Source organism: Salvia miltiorrhiza, chromosome 8, assembly GCF_028751815.1.
Source record: "Salvia miltiorrhiza cultivar Shanhuang (shh) chromosome 8, IMPLAD_Smil_shh, whole genome shotgun sequence".
NCBI classification, from domain to species: domain Eukaryota; kingdom Viridiplantae; phylum Streptophyta; class Magnoliopsida; order Lamiales; family Lamiaceae; genus Salvia; species Salvia miltiorrhiza.
Window position 1 is genome coordinate 31196324 of NC_080394.1, and position 15460 is coordinate 31211783.

General features: G+C 34.9%; 3 protein-coding genes across 3 annotated transcripts; 1 reads left to right on the forward strand and 2 right to left on the reverse strand.

The window, feature by feature from the left end:
* Positions 1–1108: 1108 nt before the first annotated feature.
* LOC130997666 (cell number regulator 8) lies at positions 1109–3781 on the forward strand. Its single transcript, XM_057923075.1, has 3 exons — positions 1109–1661; positions 2423–2625; positions 3307–3781. The coding sequence occupies exons 1-3, from the start codon at positions 1412–1414 to the stop codon at positions 3544–3546; spliced, it is 693 nt and encodes a 230-aa protein (XP_057779058.1). The 5' UTR covers positions 1109–1411; the 3' UTR covers positions 3547–3781.
* Positions 3782–4028: 247 nt separating this feature from the next.
* On the reverse strand, positions 4029–6242 carry LOC130997682 (DNA-binding protein S1FA). The gene is made up of 2 exons (XM_057923094.1): positions 6063–6242; positions 4029–4390 (listed from the first exon to the last, which is right to left on the reverse strand). The coding sequence occupies exons 1-2, from the start codon at positions 6105–6107 to the stop codon at positions 4181–4183; spliced, it is 255 nt and encodes an 84-aa protein (XP_057779077.1). The 5' UTR covers positions 6108–6242; the 3' UTR covers positions 4029–4180.
* Positions 6243–9388: 3146 nt separating this feature from the next.
* On the reverse strand, positions 9389–11938 carry LOC130997674 (40S ribosomal protein S14-3-like). The gene is made up of 6 exons (XM_057923087.1): positions 11651–11938; positions 10508–10627; positions 10385–10430; positions 9989–10074; positions 9748–9877; positions 9389–9619 (listed from the first exon to the last, which is right to left on the reverse strand). Exons 1-6 carry the CDS (start codon positions 11651–11653, stop codon positions 9552–9554), a joined length of 453 nt encoding a protein of 150 aa, XP_057779070.1. The 5' UTR covers positions 11654–11938; the 3' UTR covers positions 9389–9551.
* Positions 11939–15460: the final 3522 nt, after the last annotated feature.

Below are 15460 nucleotides of genomic sequence, written 5' to 3' on the forward strand. Positions count from 1 at the left end.
GATGGGCGGTGGTGGTAGTGGAGGCGGCAAATCGACGGGCGGTGGTGGCAGCGAATTTTTGAAGAGAAGGGAGGCGACTTGTAGGGGGGAGAGAGAGAGAGAGAGGGGGGGGAGTAGGAAATGAGTATTAAGTAGGTAATTAGTGATTAAATTAGGGTTAAAGTGTAGATCCACCCTTGAAGTAGAGGCCCCTAGAGCGTTTATCCCCTTATTCTCGACTCTGGCGCAAACACCTCCCCATAGTCCAAGAAAAGGGTGCAATTAAACCCAGACCTCTAATGCCGTTAAGCGCCGTTAAACGTCTGGGTTTAATTGCACTCTCTACTTCAGGGGTGAATCTGCACCTTAATCTTTTTTTTTTCAATTTCGTCAACCCGCCTCCGACAGCAGCTTAGCCGCCTCCGTACTCATCGACTCCGACTTGCACGTTGTCAGCTTGCATGCACCCAATCTCTTGATCGTCGATGCTATTGTGCGGGGCGATGAAGAAGCTGGTGGTGTTGCTCATGTCAGCATTGAGCAGTCGACGACCAAGAAATTGGACGTGTGCGAGTTGACAAGGTGCAAGTCGGAGCCGATGAGTACTGAGGCAGCTAAGCTGATGCCCAAGGTGGGTTATCGAAATTGAAAAAAAAAAAAAAGGTTAAGGTGCAAATCCACCCCCGAAGTAGAGGGTGCAATTAAACTCAGACGTTTAACGGCACTTAACGGCGTTAGAAGTCTGGATTTAATTGCACCCTTTTTTTGGACTATGGGGAGGTATTTGCGCCAAGGTCGAGAATGGGGGGATAAACGCTCTAGGGACCTCTACTTTAAGAGTGGATCTGCACCTTAACCCATTAAATTAAGGTTTAAGTGAACCCTTATTATTAGGAAGTAGGAAATGAGGCGGCTTGTAGGGGGGAGAGAGAGAGAGGAAGTAGAAATGTGTCATGTAGGTTGGGACAACCCAAAACGAAATACGTCTCATGAATAATGGGACGAAGGGGTAATAACTTTTTATTTTTTATTACTTTATTTTTTTTATGATAACTTTATAACTAACGACAATACATCTTTAAAATAAAAGAAAAATCAAATCCATTTCATTTGAGAGTGAAGGTTGGGAATCAAACAATCGATTAATACAATCTTAAAACATAGTATCAAAATATTTAAGAAATAAACAAAATGATGAGTTCCAAACATGGTGCTTAATCAGCAATTCCTTCCCGTCTACGTATTCCACGCGGCTATGCTCGACGCAAACAATAATATTAAATTATACTAATTACGTTCTAAATTAATACAAACAGCTGTCGGTTGGGGAGCTGAAATCAGAGATCGCTCATAAAATTATAATCCCATTTGCCATTCTTCTTATCCTCTGCGACTTTTTAACAGATATAATTTTTTGTCAATATTTGCGAAAATGGCGAATTCAGAGGAATCAAATCCTCTTTTACCGAAACAAGATGAAGCTGAGATGAAAAATGAGAAGAAATCCGCCGTCCCCGTCGGCAAGAATATCGGAGCTCCACTCTCTGCGGCGATCCCGGTGGGATGGACAGCCGATGGGCTTCCGGTGGCCGAGTCCACGATGGAGAGGACCCAGTGGGATTCTGGTCTCTTCTCTTGTCTTGGAAGGAATGATGAATTCTGCAGTAGCGATCTTGAAGTTTGTGAGTTTTTTCTTTTTTTGGTTTTCTTGAGTTCAAGATTTGATTTTTTTTATTTTTTTTGGCATTAATTGTCTTATTATATGCTGAGAAGTTTGGTGATCTGGGTTTTTTTGTTGAATTTGGTTTGTGGGTTTGATGTTGGCCGCAGATTCTTGATCTACTTTCGAGGGGAGAGAAATTTAACAAGTTGTATGTGTATTTGTTAATAAACTTTGTTGAGGTGCATTGGTAAATGGTAATCTTCAGATTAGATGGCTATCCAAAAGTCAAAGGATTATGAAATGCGATCATGGAAGTTGAATAATAATGGAATGAAGGCTATGATGCTTGAGTGTAACTGTATTTGTAATTAGCATGTAGCCTATGGGATTTATGTTTTGAGATCAACTGTATTCACATTAGGAGCTAATGAGCTATGCTTACTTGCCGATTCAATGAGATTTTTATTACACTCTTTGGGGGCGATTAGCCAAGATAGATAAAAATAGTAGACTAATCTATTGTTTCCTAAAATGGATTAGAAATTTGGGATAACCTAAAACCCCTTGATTATTTCAACAATTTTTCTGATAGCTTGCTTGATTCAAATCCGATTGAAAGGGCTAGGAATGGAGAAATCCTTGTGATGTAGATATAAATGTTCAAATATGCACTTTGTCAAATCTTTAATAGTAAATGCCCATTTGGATATTTCTCTTGTCATAGTATACTTTTGGTCTCTTTGAGCTGTATGACTTAATGATAGTTGTAATAATGGGCAGGTTTATTGGGTAGTGTGGCTCCTTGTGTGCTTTATGGGAGCAATGTAGAGAGGCTTGGATCTGCTCCTGGTACATTTGCTAATCACTGCTTGCCTTACACTGGTCTCTACCTAATGGGGAATACCTTTTTCGGCTGGAATTGCCTTGCGCCGTGGTTCTCCTATCCCATCCGTACAGCCATTCGCCGCAAGTTTAATCTAGAGGTTAGCTATCTAATTATATTCTACTCTTCAATTTAACCTATGATATAATGTTATGATTCAGGGACTACTTGCAACCAGTTTGACTGTCACAGAAGGGCAAAGTTAGCCCTTGCAAAAACTTTTTGTGCTATTACATGGAGATTTTTGTTTAGCATCACTCTGCTCTCTGTTGCATGGTGTCATTCAGCAAATCTTGTTTGTTTCCTTTTTTGGATAGTTTTCTTTTTCATATCAGGTGGCCTCTTTTATGTGTGTGTGTGTGTGAGAGAGAGAGAGCATCCCTGCTTGCCTTGATGATTTATTTATGTGAAATGTGGGTTCAATTGTATTTACATTTTTCCATACTATGATAGCAAGGGCAAGGGCAGGTAAGAAATATATCACTTGGGCTGTGACTGCGACTGCGACAAGCAATACTCTATGCACCTTGTTTATAGTGGGACATCTTAAGAAAGAAATATTCATCATCTTCTCTTCTTTAAATAGTCATGAGAACCATGCTTGAGTTGAAACCAAGACTAGGTTAAATACCTTATTTGCGAATTGGACTACCCGCTGGTTTCTACCATTCAACCCGATCACCTGTATTTAGTCTGATAGGTTATTCATTTGCATCCAATAAGACATCCATGCAAATTTACATTTAGAAGAGCTGTGGATCTTATAATACTTGCACAACAGGGAAGCAGCGAGGCACTTGCAAGATCATGTGGGTGCTGTGGAAGCTTTGTTGAGGACGAAGTTCAGCGCGAGCAATGTGAGACAGCGTGCGACTTTGCTACTCATGTCTTCTGCCATGCATGTGCCCTTTGCCAGGAGGGGCGTGAGATCCGTCGTAGGCTTCCACATCCTGGCTTCAATGCCCAACCACTCCTGGTCATGATTCCACCTGGGGAACAGACCATGGGCCGTCGAGCATAAATGCTTTTCTGTTTCATTTTCATAGAAACTGTCTACTTTTATACAATTGTGATGGGACCTCCTTTGTATCTGTATGTGAAGTGTGGTCTTTTTAGTCGCTTGTTCTGCGTAAGCCATTTATTGGCCGGATGTGTGATTTGTTGAAGTATAATATACAAAGAAGTATACTTTCTCTCTGGTTAAGTTTTTTCATGTGTAATTGAAATGGGGTATTGAGTTGGACCCTTTTCTCTTACTCCATGTACTGTGTCTTTTCGATGTTAAATAGCAATAACTAGGAATATATTTCATTTTATCCTTTGTATTATAGGATTGGTTGCTATAATAGCAACATTATTCAAGTCTAGCAGCATTTTATGCCCAAAACGAATATTTTACTCCGACGTACAAGATGGCTAATTAGTGATAAAAATGGCCAAGAAGAGATTTGTTGAAGGTAAGAAGATAGGAAAGTTAAGCCTAGTTAGAGAGCACGAACATGCTTGCTTCCACACAAATTATCATAAATAAACAGCAATGTCAGGTTCTAAATATAAAAGTAGAGTTGTATCATGAAAAGGTCCTAAGACGCTGTGGTGCTATCTCGATAAAAGTCGTCAACAATAGGCATACATCAGCTCCATTTCTAAACATTCTACTCTCCTGGTGCCGATACGCCTTGCTTCAATTTTTCCCTCTTCATCTTCTTCTTTGAAACGGGTTTCTTCTTCTTGGGCGGAAGAGTTTTTTGGGCATACATGTATAGTGCATAATTGCCGACAAGGAATGCCAGCACTATCCCACCAACAACAAGTAACACAATCAATCCTGGGTTGAATCCTTTGGCTTCCGGGACCACATTTTTCTGTTGATCAAACAGATGAGAAATTAAATCAGTGCTAAGCTGCCACAAGCTGGATGATACGCAATAAAATGATGATTGAAGGCGATGCATAATTCGGATCAGACCTAGTTCACATTAATTAACTGTGTTACTGTATAGTGTCTGTCAGTTTGGCAGAAGAACATCTCTGTAGTTCTAGATAGCAAGAGCAAAAGTTTTAAAAAATAAAGCACATACTTGTTTCAAAGAACTAAGAGTTACTTGTATATAGTACCTGATTATTAGTAGTTCATATGATTTGGGTCAAGAATAGCAAGGGTATATATATGCAGGCACAAATTGCAGCTAACTATTCAAGAATTGGATCCAAACAGAAGAGCTTTGGATTAGAATATCAAATTACTACTTTTACTACTATTAACCAATCTTTTACTCCTTTCATATTCCATCTTCTTGAACATTACATACATCACCTCTTTCAGCAACAGATCCAGAGATAAAAAGACAAAAAAGACCAGATAAACCTTAAAAGAACAAATCGAGCAAAATACTAGAAGGGAAGAAATAAAAATTCCTTCTGAAACCAAACAAGCTAAAGCAGTGGTAGACAAACTAAGAAACTTAAAAAAATGAAGAGCCGACTGAATTCAGCTAATTGACAGCTATTTAGATCGAGCCTGCAAGAAAAGAGTCAAATACATTAGGGGGTGGGGTGTTTTTCTGCCTTAAATTAGAGATGGACTACTACTATTTATGATAAAAATGGAAAGAAGAGAAAACCGAAAACTAGGATGAGATGCTGGGAGAGACAGAACTATCGAAGCAAACAAGTCGAGACTAGGATAGCTAATTCAGAAACCAGAAAATATTCAAACCACTGCATAGGAGATTCAACCTATTTCCAAAGAAGCAGTGGTGAACCAGAAACCTTTCTTTGGAGAAGTGCCAGGAGGCTGTTTTCAGGAATTTAACCTTAAGATTGATGTAGCCTAGATAACATCCACACCATCTAATGACACATTCTGGGTGGTGCAAAACGAATTTTAGCTTCCCAACACTTCAATGAGCTTATAGAATATAGTTTCAGGGAGTGACATTCTTTCCGGGGAGATCTTTTTAGTATACACTTTATCTGTTGCCAAGAGCGACTTATCTTGGCTCCTTGTGATTGCATTGAAAGTAACAGTCCGGTGAGCTTATCGCATTCCTATCTTTGATCCATGATCTAGTGATTTTACTGGGTTTTACATGTTAAAAAATGTTTGTGTTCATTGTTTGAGGTAATAGTGTTTGTCATAATCACTTATTTGCTGACCATTTGGTGATATTCTCATTAGCACAATCTGGTATTATTTCCCTATGTTGGAAAAAATAGCTGAATAATTTTCTTTTCCCAGCTGCATTTGTTGTTCAATTAATACACCTCTTCTTTCAGACATGGAATTCAACCCAATCTTCCAACAAATACATTAATTTTCATGAAACTCAAATGCAAGCAAAAAAAATACTCAGCGTTTACACGCCAATTATAACGCTCCTCTAAAACCCAAGAATCTCAAAACATGAAACCCCAATTCACCCTTTTCGAACCCCACAGTAGATGCAAAATCACAGATCACTTCGAAATATCTAAAACAAATCAGATCTATCAAAATCAAGCTAAATTGAAGAGAGATCGAAGAGAAAGAAGTACCATTCGGTCAAATGAGGGAGGCGATTGATCTTCATCGAAATCCATCGTTAATTTTGAGTGAAAACTCTAAAAAACGGAAAAATGGAAAAGAACAAAAAGACGAGTGCTAAAGTGAAGAAGGAGAAAATTTAGAGCGAAGTGCGTGAAATTGAGAAGAGTGTCTTAAATTGGAACGGAATTTGTTGTAGCTCTAGAACAGCCCATCCGGAATTTATACATTTGGTCCTTTATTTTTCTCGATTTTTTGTTTTGGCCCGACAATCTTTGTGGAATTTCAGAAATGTATGCGAACCTTGTAAATCTTTTGTACCTGAATCTCGATAGTTAGGGTCATAAATGAACCAAGCCGCTCGCGAACTATTCGGGACTCAGCTCGAGAAAAGTTTGTTCGGAATTTGTTTATTTTCTAAACGAGCTGAATCCAAGCTCGAATTCGAGCTCAATAAAATTATCGAGACAAATTCGAACCTGTACATGCTCGGCTCCTACCTTCACAAGCCTATTCGCGAATAGGCTCACGAATAGTCTCGCGAATAGGACCACGAATATGTTCGTGAATAGGCTCGTGAATATGTTCGTTAAATAATAATGTTAAATATTTTTTTAATAATAAAAATAATTTTCATAATTAAAAATAATACTACCTCCGTCCCTGAAATAAGTTCATATTTTTCCTTTTTGGGACGTCCCCCAAATAAGTTCATCTTTCTTTCTTTCCATTTTTGGACAACTACCCCACCACTAATAATACTTTATTTATTCTTACTTTTCATTTTTTCACCACTCACAACACTAATTATAACACTTTTTCACTTTTTCATCACTCCCAATACAACATATTTTTCTCCACTATCAATACACTTTACCACTTTTCCTTAAAACTCGTGCGTCCCCAAAGAGGAACTTATTTTGGGGACGGAGGGAGTAATTTACAACTAACGTGACAAATTATCTATTTGTTAAAAATAAATTATAAATTATGACTCATAAATAGTTTAGAAATATACGAACAATTATAATTTTTTATATTAATGAAACCTTAATATATAAATAATTCGAACCATGCTCGGATTTGAGCCTGAATTTGAAATTGAGCTCGAAATTCGAGCCAAATTCAAGCCGAACTCGAACTCGAGATAAACAAATAATTAACGAGCTGAATTCGAACCAAACTTGAGCTTAGTATTATATATACGAACCAAGTTCGAGCTAATTTTAAAGCTCGAATTCGAGCTCGAGTCGAGCCAAATTTTCACGAACCGAACCTGAGCCTAGAGGTATTCGGCTCGGCTCGATTCGTGTACAGTCTTAACGATAGTACTTGATAATCCACTCATGCAATATTTAATATATATGTTAATTATTAGTTGAGTGCCTCATATTGATTATTGTTTGTTGATCGAATTAATTCAATTTCCAATATATTATCATAACTGTTCGATTTTTTTTTTTTACAGAAAAATTAATTTCCATGTTCCAGATAAATTTCTTAGAAAGCAATATTAAATGGCATAATAAATAAGCACAACCTTTTAAATATTAACGTCAATAAGTATCCTAAATGAAGTAAAGATAAGGCATCTAATAATAATAATACTCCCTCCGTCCCAATTCAATACGTCATATTTCTTTATTTGAACGTTTCAATTCAATAGGCCACTTCCAAAAATGAAAAGTCAATGCATAACAAATATTCTCACATAACTCACTATTTACACTAAATGTCATTGGACTTCATACATAATTATCTTTTCCTTATTTTTCTCTCCTACATTTTGGACAAATATATCCTCAACAAAAGTTACTTTTCATCACCTATTTTATTATGAATTACTATTTATTTCTTAATATTCTTATCGAAGCCTTGCGGCCTATTGAATTGGGACGGAGGGAGGGAGTAATAATAATAATAAGCCCTTAACATGAACACCTCTATGTCATTTTATTCAACATTGGATCAATCCGCCTCCGATGTCCCAATTTCGGTCCAATTAAACCCCTCGTCAAATCATTGTTAACATGCCGTCTGTTCTTTTATTTATTTTTAATTTTTTTTTATTTAACTTTACTACAATTGTGCATGTGTGCGCCTTGGATTGGAGTGAGCCCCACTCCCTAATGGACTATATATACAATACGCCCCAATTCCACCAAGCCATCTCCAATTTCACTATTGTTGATTCAATCGAGATCACAAACCAGAGAGAAATGACCAAGCTATATCCAAACGCCGCCGTGTCATCCTCCACCTCATCTCTGCTGTCGAGCTCCGACGACTGCAAAATCTACGGTGACTATCCGATCTCTATAAATAAAATCCAAATCAACATCTATAATTAGGTTTCCGTAAATGTGTGAATAGAGTAGATCGATGCAACATAATTGTCGACGAGGAAGATGTGGCCCTTGTCGGCGGCAATGTAATTGTCGACGCGGTAGATGAGGTTGTCGCAGGGTCGAACACTGTGAAACCATTGCAGTTGAAGATGACACCGTAGATTTTGCAGTCGTTACTGCCAATTTTGCAATTGTCAGAGCTCAACAGAGGAGACGAGGTAGAGGAGGAGGCAGCATTTGGATAAATCTTGGTCATTTTCTATGTGTTGTGATCTCAATTGAATCAACAATGGTGAAATTAAAGATGGCTTGGTTGAATTGGGGCATATTGCATACCTCCTCCGTCCACGAAAAAACTTCTTATATTTCCTTTTTGGGACGTCCACAAAAGAACTTCCTACATATTTTTGGACTATACCCCACCACTTATAATCCTCTTACTTTTCACTTTTCACAACTCTCAATATTAATTATAACATCTTTTCACTACTCCCAATACACTCAACTACCTTTTATTCACTCTCAATACACTCAACAATATTTTTTCTTAAAACCCGTGCCACTCACTCCTAGAAAGTAAAATACACTCAACTACCTTTTATTCACTCTCAATACACTCAACAATATTTTTTCTTAAAACCCGTGCCACTCACTCCTAGAAAGTAATGACATGGGGAGGAGCTTAATGACACCGAAATTGCAATTTGGGGAGGGGCTTAATGACAGGGGAGGGGCTTAATGACACCGAAATTGAAACATCAGAGAACTAATTGAAATTGAAACATCAGAGAACTAATTGATCCAATATAGAGTATACGGGCCCCAACGACATATGGATGTCCTTGTTAGGGGCTTCATTGCTACTTTTTTCAATTATAATTATTATTGTATAAGATGCATGATCATTACTTCATTTAGGATACTTATTGACATTAATATTTTAAAAAGTTGTGCTTATGATTCATACCAGAAGAATACCCAAAAAGGAATTAAGACAAAGATAAGTGTCTAAGTGATCACTGTTGATGTCCAGATGGTCAAACATAAGATTTTCATGTTCACACAAAAATTGTTCAAAAACCCAACAGAATTTTCAACTTCACAAAAAGGATCTCAACCACATCCCCAAGAATCCTTACAACAAATGACAAATTAAAGCCTCCTTCCCCTTCTGCCACCCTTTCTCCTGGTGCTATCGGTTGGAATCGGAGTCACATCCTCTGGATATATATATATATATATAAAAGCAAGTTAAAATAAATTAACAGATGAAATGGATGACAAATAGCAACCTAACCAAAGATTAATGAATCCAAGATTGTATTCCTCAAAGAAAAATATCACATACCTATCCGACCAATCTTCATGCCCGAACGTGCAAGGGCTCTGAGTGCAGACTGAGCACCAGGACCAGGGGTCTTAGTCTTGTTGCCCCCAGTAGCACGGAGTTTAATGTGAAGAGCATTGATACCCAATTCCTGCAAAATCCAAGCATCAATCAGCAACTAATGGCCTCAAACATAAGATAGCACATGCAAATTGCTAAAAAGGAAATAACAATAAAGGTAGGAATAATATGCTGTATAAACCTTGCATCTCTGAGAAACATCTTGTGCTGCAAGCATAGCAGCATAGGGAGATGACTCATCTCTATCAGCTTTGACCTTCATACCACCTAAATCCAGGGAAAAAATTTCAATCAAATTTCATAACCTTCAAATTGGAACCTTTTTCAAATAAAAACATACTAAATAGAACATAACAGACCAAAAATGAAACCTAGTATTGAACACCTAAAATACAAACCTAAACTTATAATTGATAAGAGTGTGTGCACTTAGAGCTTACAAATTCACCAAATGATATACTGTATTAAATTAGGTGATATACACCAACCAATATCCTGACCCAAAATTTAGAGAATATCAAAGTTACAGTAAATATGGTCCAAAATGATAACATAATTCAAAACACATAAACCACACCTGTAATGCGGACCATGGTCTCACGCCCAGACAAATCAGTAACGTGCTGCAAGGAAAATTTGGATAAGAATATTAATTCTACCAACTAAAGAGAAGGGCAAATGTACCGAGATATTAACTCACAATGAAGGTGTCGTTGAATGAGGCAAAAATGTGAGCAACACCAAAGACCAATTCGCCGTCCCTAGTAGCAGGTCCAAGTGTGACATTCTCTTCCTTGGGCTCTCTAGTCTTTCTCTTCGACTATTATAGAGAAGGTGACATTGTGGACATTAGAAATACTATTGTAACAAAAGAGACATTGTGCACATTAGAAATAGTACCACTGCACAGTCATGAAAGCAAACAAAAGTTTATAAACAATGTTTATACGGAAAAATACACTTGATTAAAACAATCTGTCCAAACATCTAGGGACTCACAAAATACCTTGAAGTTCACTCAATTGTATAATTTCCCGAGCAGTATAAACAAGTAAACCAAAATTAAATAAATGAGATTTTGGGCATACATTTATCATAATTCCAACCATTGCCACCAATGAATCACGTCTCTAGCAATCTCACACATAGTCACGATAGCCTAAAGGTAATATGCCGATTAAACTGAGCAATGCCAATGCCTATGTCTCTTAAACTGAGTCATCGACGACAGATTGCCTTAATTGAACAACTTTTATTAATATATCGGCCAAACTGCCATAAACCATTACGTTATATTGAAATATAGTCAAGAGCATGTTAATTTGTTTTTTTTTTTTGGATCTTTAGCTTTCCTGAACGCACTAAATGAGTAACTTAACATGAATCAAATGGATCTGAAATCAATGGGGAAGAAAATACATATTGAGATTACGTACGAAGGTAATGTATTTTGATGACAACTAACTGGAGATGGGGCGAATCAATTTGGATTGTTGGCTTAAATGGCTATATGATTTCGTCGATATGAAATCCCATCTTACTATTCCCAATATATTTCGTTAACAATAATAGCACACCATTATTCTCTTAAAATGAGATTTAAACTTGCAAAAATATGAAATAAAAGAATGAATAGAGGAACAGAAACTTCGGTAATCAACATTCGAACACATAAAACCAGAGTTCGAGCAAACAACGAACAAAAAAATTAAATACATTAAAAAACATAAAACCTTCGGAATTAAACTAAGCAAACAGCAGATGAGCTCTTAATTCTAAGACCAATTTTTGAAATAAAAAAATGGGTAATGCAACTAAAAAAAATGTAGATTGCGAGAAGTACCATGGCTTTCGACTGCGAGGAAGGAAGACAATAAGGATGGCTGCGGCTGCCGCTCCGGCTCGATCAAAAACCCTAAGCGTGAGTAAATGGAGAGATGTAATAGAGTAAGCCTCAAATTTATAGCTAGGTCTTTATCAGGATTTGTTGTGGGCTTATTGACTATGATAGTGAATGGGCTTGTTCAAGTTAATACAGGGCCCATATGTGTAATCTATTCAAGCCCCAATTTGTGACAGTGGGGTGGGAGGAGAAGAAACGGGAGGAAAGAGGGACAGAGTTTTTCATTTGATTTTTCTTTCTTTTTTTCTTTTTCTTTTTTTAATTTTTCAAATTTTTAATTTATTAAGTTAGAAGAAAAAAGTCCAGTAAAGTTCACTTAAAATTCCGCAAGATATTTCATCTTTCTAACGGAAAATTTTGGATTTCATGCTATAATCACACCTTTTTTCAAAGTTTATGATATTTAAAAATTCAACATAAGCTAGAGAATTTTTTTAAAAAAAAGAAAACGTCAAAGCAAAAGACATAAATTAGCTCTACTTATCCAGATGTGTACTTTACAATAGGATTTGATGCCCTTTCTCCTCAAACTTTCTCCATTAAGTATATAGGAGCTATCATTTTCTTCTAAGAGATTGTTTTGTGTATAATATGTTGTATCATGTAACAGGATCGATCCGTAATCTGAAATCCACGTCTATTCATATTTATATATTAATGAAAGGCTTACATACCAATTGACTATTTAGCTTAATTGATTGAGTATGTGGTTTTAAACCACAATATTGTGGGTTGAAATCCCACAAGTCATAATTTTGAATTTTATTGTGAAATTGCTCAATTTTATTTTTTGTTTACATTTTTTTCTATTTTAATTGTTTATATTCAGTTTATATTTTTCTTCTATTTTTTTTATATTGATTTTTTCACCCAAGTTACAGTTTTTTTTTTCAGTTTACATTTTTTTTCGGTTTATATTTTTTCTATTTTTTTATATCATTTTTTACCCTAATTGTCGTTTTTTTATTTACATTTTATTTATTTATTTTCAGTTTATATTTTTTTTTCTATTTTGGGTATATCAATTTTTTCACCCCAATTACAGTTTTTTCCTTTTTTTCACGTTTACATTTTTAATTTTTACATCTAAACATTTCATGTTAATATTGAATTAAAAACACAGAGAAGTGAAATGATGAGTATAACTTTCTAATATTGAATCAAAATTCATTTCACAAACTTTTGAAAAAAAAAATCTTATTATACTAATTTTTAGAAGTAAAGTTGAAAATCAGATAACGAAAAAAAATTCATATAATCAGACGAACACATTGTTCGGGCTATTTTCGGGCCACCTCTATCAGGTGTTGGGCTATTCGGTACGAGCTATTCAGACTGTAATTTAATTGGGTTAAAAAAATTCAACCTAACCCTCTCAGGTTGTCGGGCTAATCGGGTCAGCCTACGAATTTCAGACTGGATTGATATCCCTAATGATAATGATGATTTTGTTAGCTCATTTTTATGCAAGATCATAATTTATTTTGCTTATTTTTTTATGTAAGATTCTTGAGCCCTTTCTACAAAATCACAAGATGTTTGATATTTTCCACGCTAATGCAAGATCAAATGATAATTCTTGCATATGTATATGCAAGACCATATGATTCTGTTTTGCCTATGTTTCTGGAAGATCACAAGATGTTCATGCAAGATCTTAAACTTGTTTTGGTTAATATTTCTACAAGGATTTTCAACTTATTAGTTGAAATTTCTGCAAAATCATAAGATGTTTGCTTAAGTTTTTGCAAGAGCATAATTTTTCTGCCTATGTTTATGTACCAACCTTGTTAGTTTATGTCTCTGTGAATCACAAAATCTATTATTAACTACTAGAAAAGCGTCCATACCGCTACTAGAAAAATACATATACATAATGAAGAAAATCAGTTATTTATGCCCCAAAAAATCGTCGTATATAGTGGTGTTATGTATGATGCGCTCATATATAACGGAAATGATGCGTTCCTACATAACGAAAAAAAAAAATCGTTATTTATATCTATCAAACATAATGTTTCTTACCGTTATCAAAGAATACCCTTATCTTTGTCATAATACATAACGGTACTTTACCGTTATAAATTTTTTATATTCGTTGTGTGATGTTATTATAGATAATGATTTTTTCTATTTTAGATGACAAATTTTTATACTGTTATGTATTCCAACTACAACTTTCAACATAAGTAATATTTTTTTTCTCAATTTTCCTGTTACTCCCTCCGTCCCACGAATCTTGACACGTTTGATTTCGGCATGAGAATTAAGGAGTTATAGATTAGTGTTTTAAGTGTGTAGTTAATAAAGTGTAAAAGTGATAAAGTAGGATAGAGAATGTAATAATTATTACCTTATTTAGAAATGTGTCAAGATTCGTGAGACGGCCCAAAAAGAAATACATGTCAAGATTCGTGGGACGGAGGAAGTATTTGTCTCAGAAAAGAATAAATAATTTTAAAACAATAAATAAAACATTCAATAACATATAGTATTATATATCATTCAAAATAATCATATATTATCATTCGAATATACCAAGTATCAAATACATATCATCATTGCAATTATTTGTTAATTTCAAAATTGAAAGTACCAAGTATCTTATAACTAAAACGAAAATCTATCATACTATATGTGTTCCAGCAAGAGTTTTGCACACTCAACACGAACTTTGTCAATATCTTTTCAATCATAAGTCCAATTGTCCTCGATTTTGTAGCCTTGTCATCACCAAGCTATTTGCCAGCATAAATGAGCATGCAATACATGAATTATACATACACTTGTGGGATTTGAGAACCCACGCCCTATCAGATCGGATGTGATCCTCTGTGCACAGCTTATTGCATCTCATCATATCTTACTTGTAATTTTGCTATTTTATAGTTGTTTATTATAAAAATAAAAAATATTACTCCATTCATCCCACTTGAATTGGCATACTTTTTTTTTTTTGGGTTGTCCCATTCAACTTAGCCTGTTTTCTTTTTGGGTTATCAATTTTCACTATAACAAATATGGGCCCAGATAATTTTACATACTTTTACATTATAATCTTACTCTCCTAAATAACTGTGCCAAAAAATTAGGTCAAATGAGGTGGAATGGAGGGAGTATTAAAAAATTTATAAAGTTATCACATTACAAGAGAATATTTACGAATGTTTTTTAATGTTTTTAAGATAATAATATGAGGATCCATTTTTGTTGAATTGATTAATTATTTGTTTAAATTAAATGTAGTTGTAAGTTCATAAGTCAAAAAAATTATTTGCAATTAAATAAAAGATTATGAAAGAGTAGCTAAAAAAATTGATTAGAATAATATAATACGTTAGTTACATTCTTTTATTATTTCATAAAAAAGTACAAGTTAATGAAAAAATCATAATAATTGCAAAATTAAAATAAAAATTTTAAAAATATAAATAAATGACTATAATTGTGAAAATAATATCATACATTGAGCACATCGATCGATAACTAATAAAAATATACTATATGAAAATATATCATAATAAATTAGTGAACTCGAAATAAAAAATTAAAACATAAACATTAAAGAAATTACTATAGTAGCGAAAATAATATCATACACTGAGACATTGATCAATTACTAAATGAGATGTGGCAATATATAAAACTAACCAAATTCTTAGGAGTGTCTACAACTTTTTCAAAATCCTCCACTCTGTATCCATTTCAATTTTATACTAATATACTTTGGAAAGGACAATCTGAAAAGTG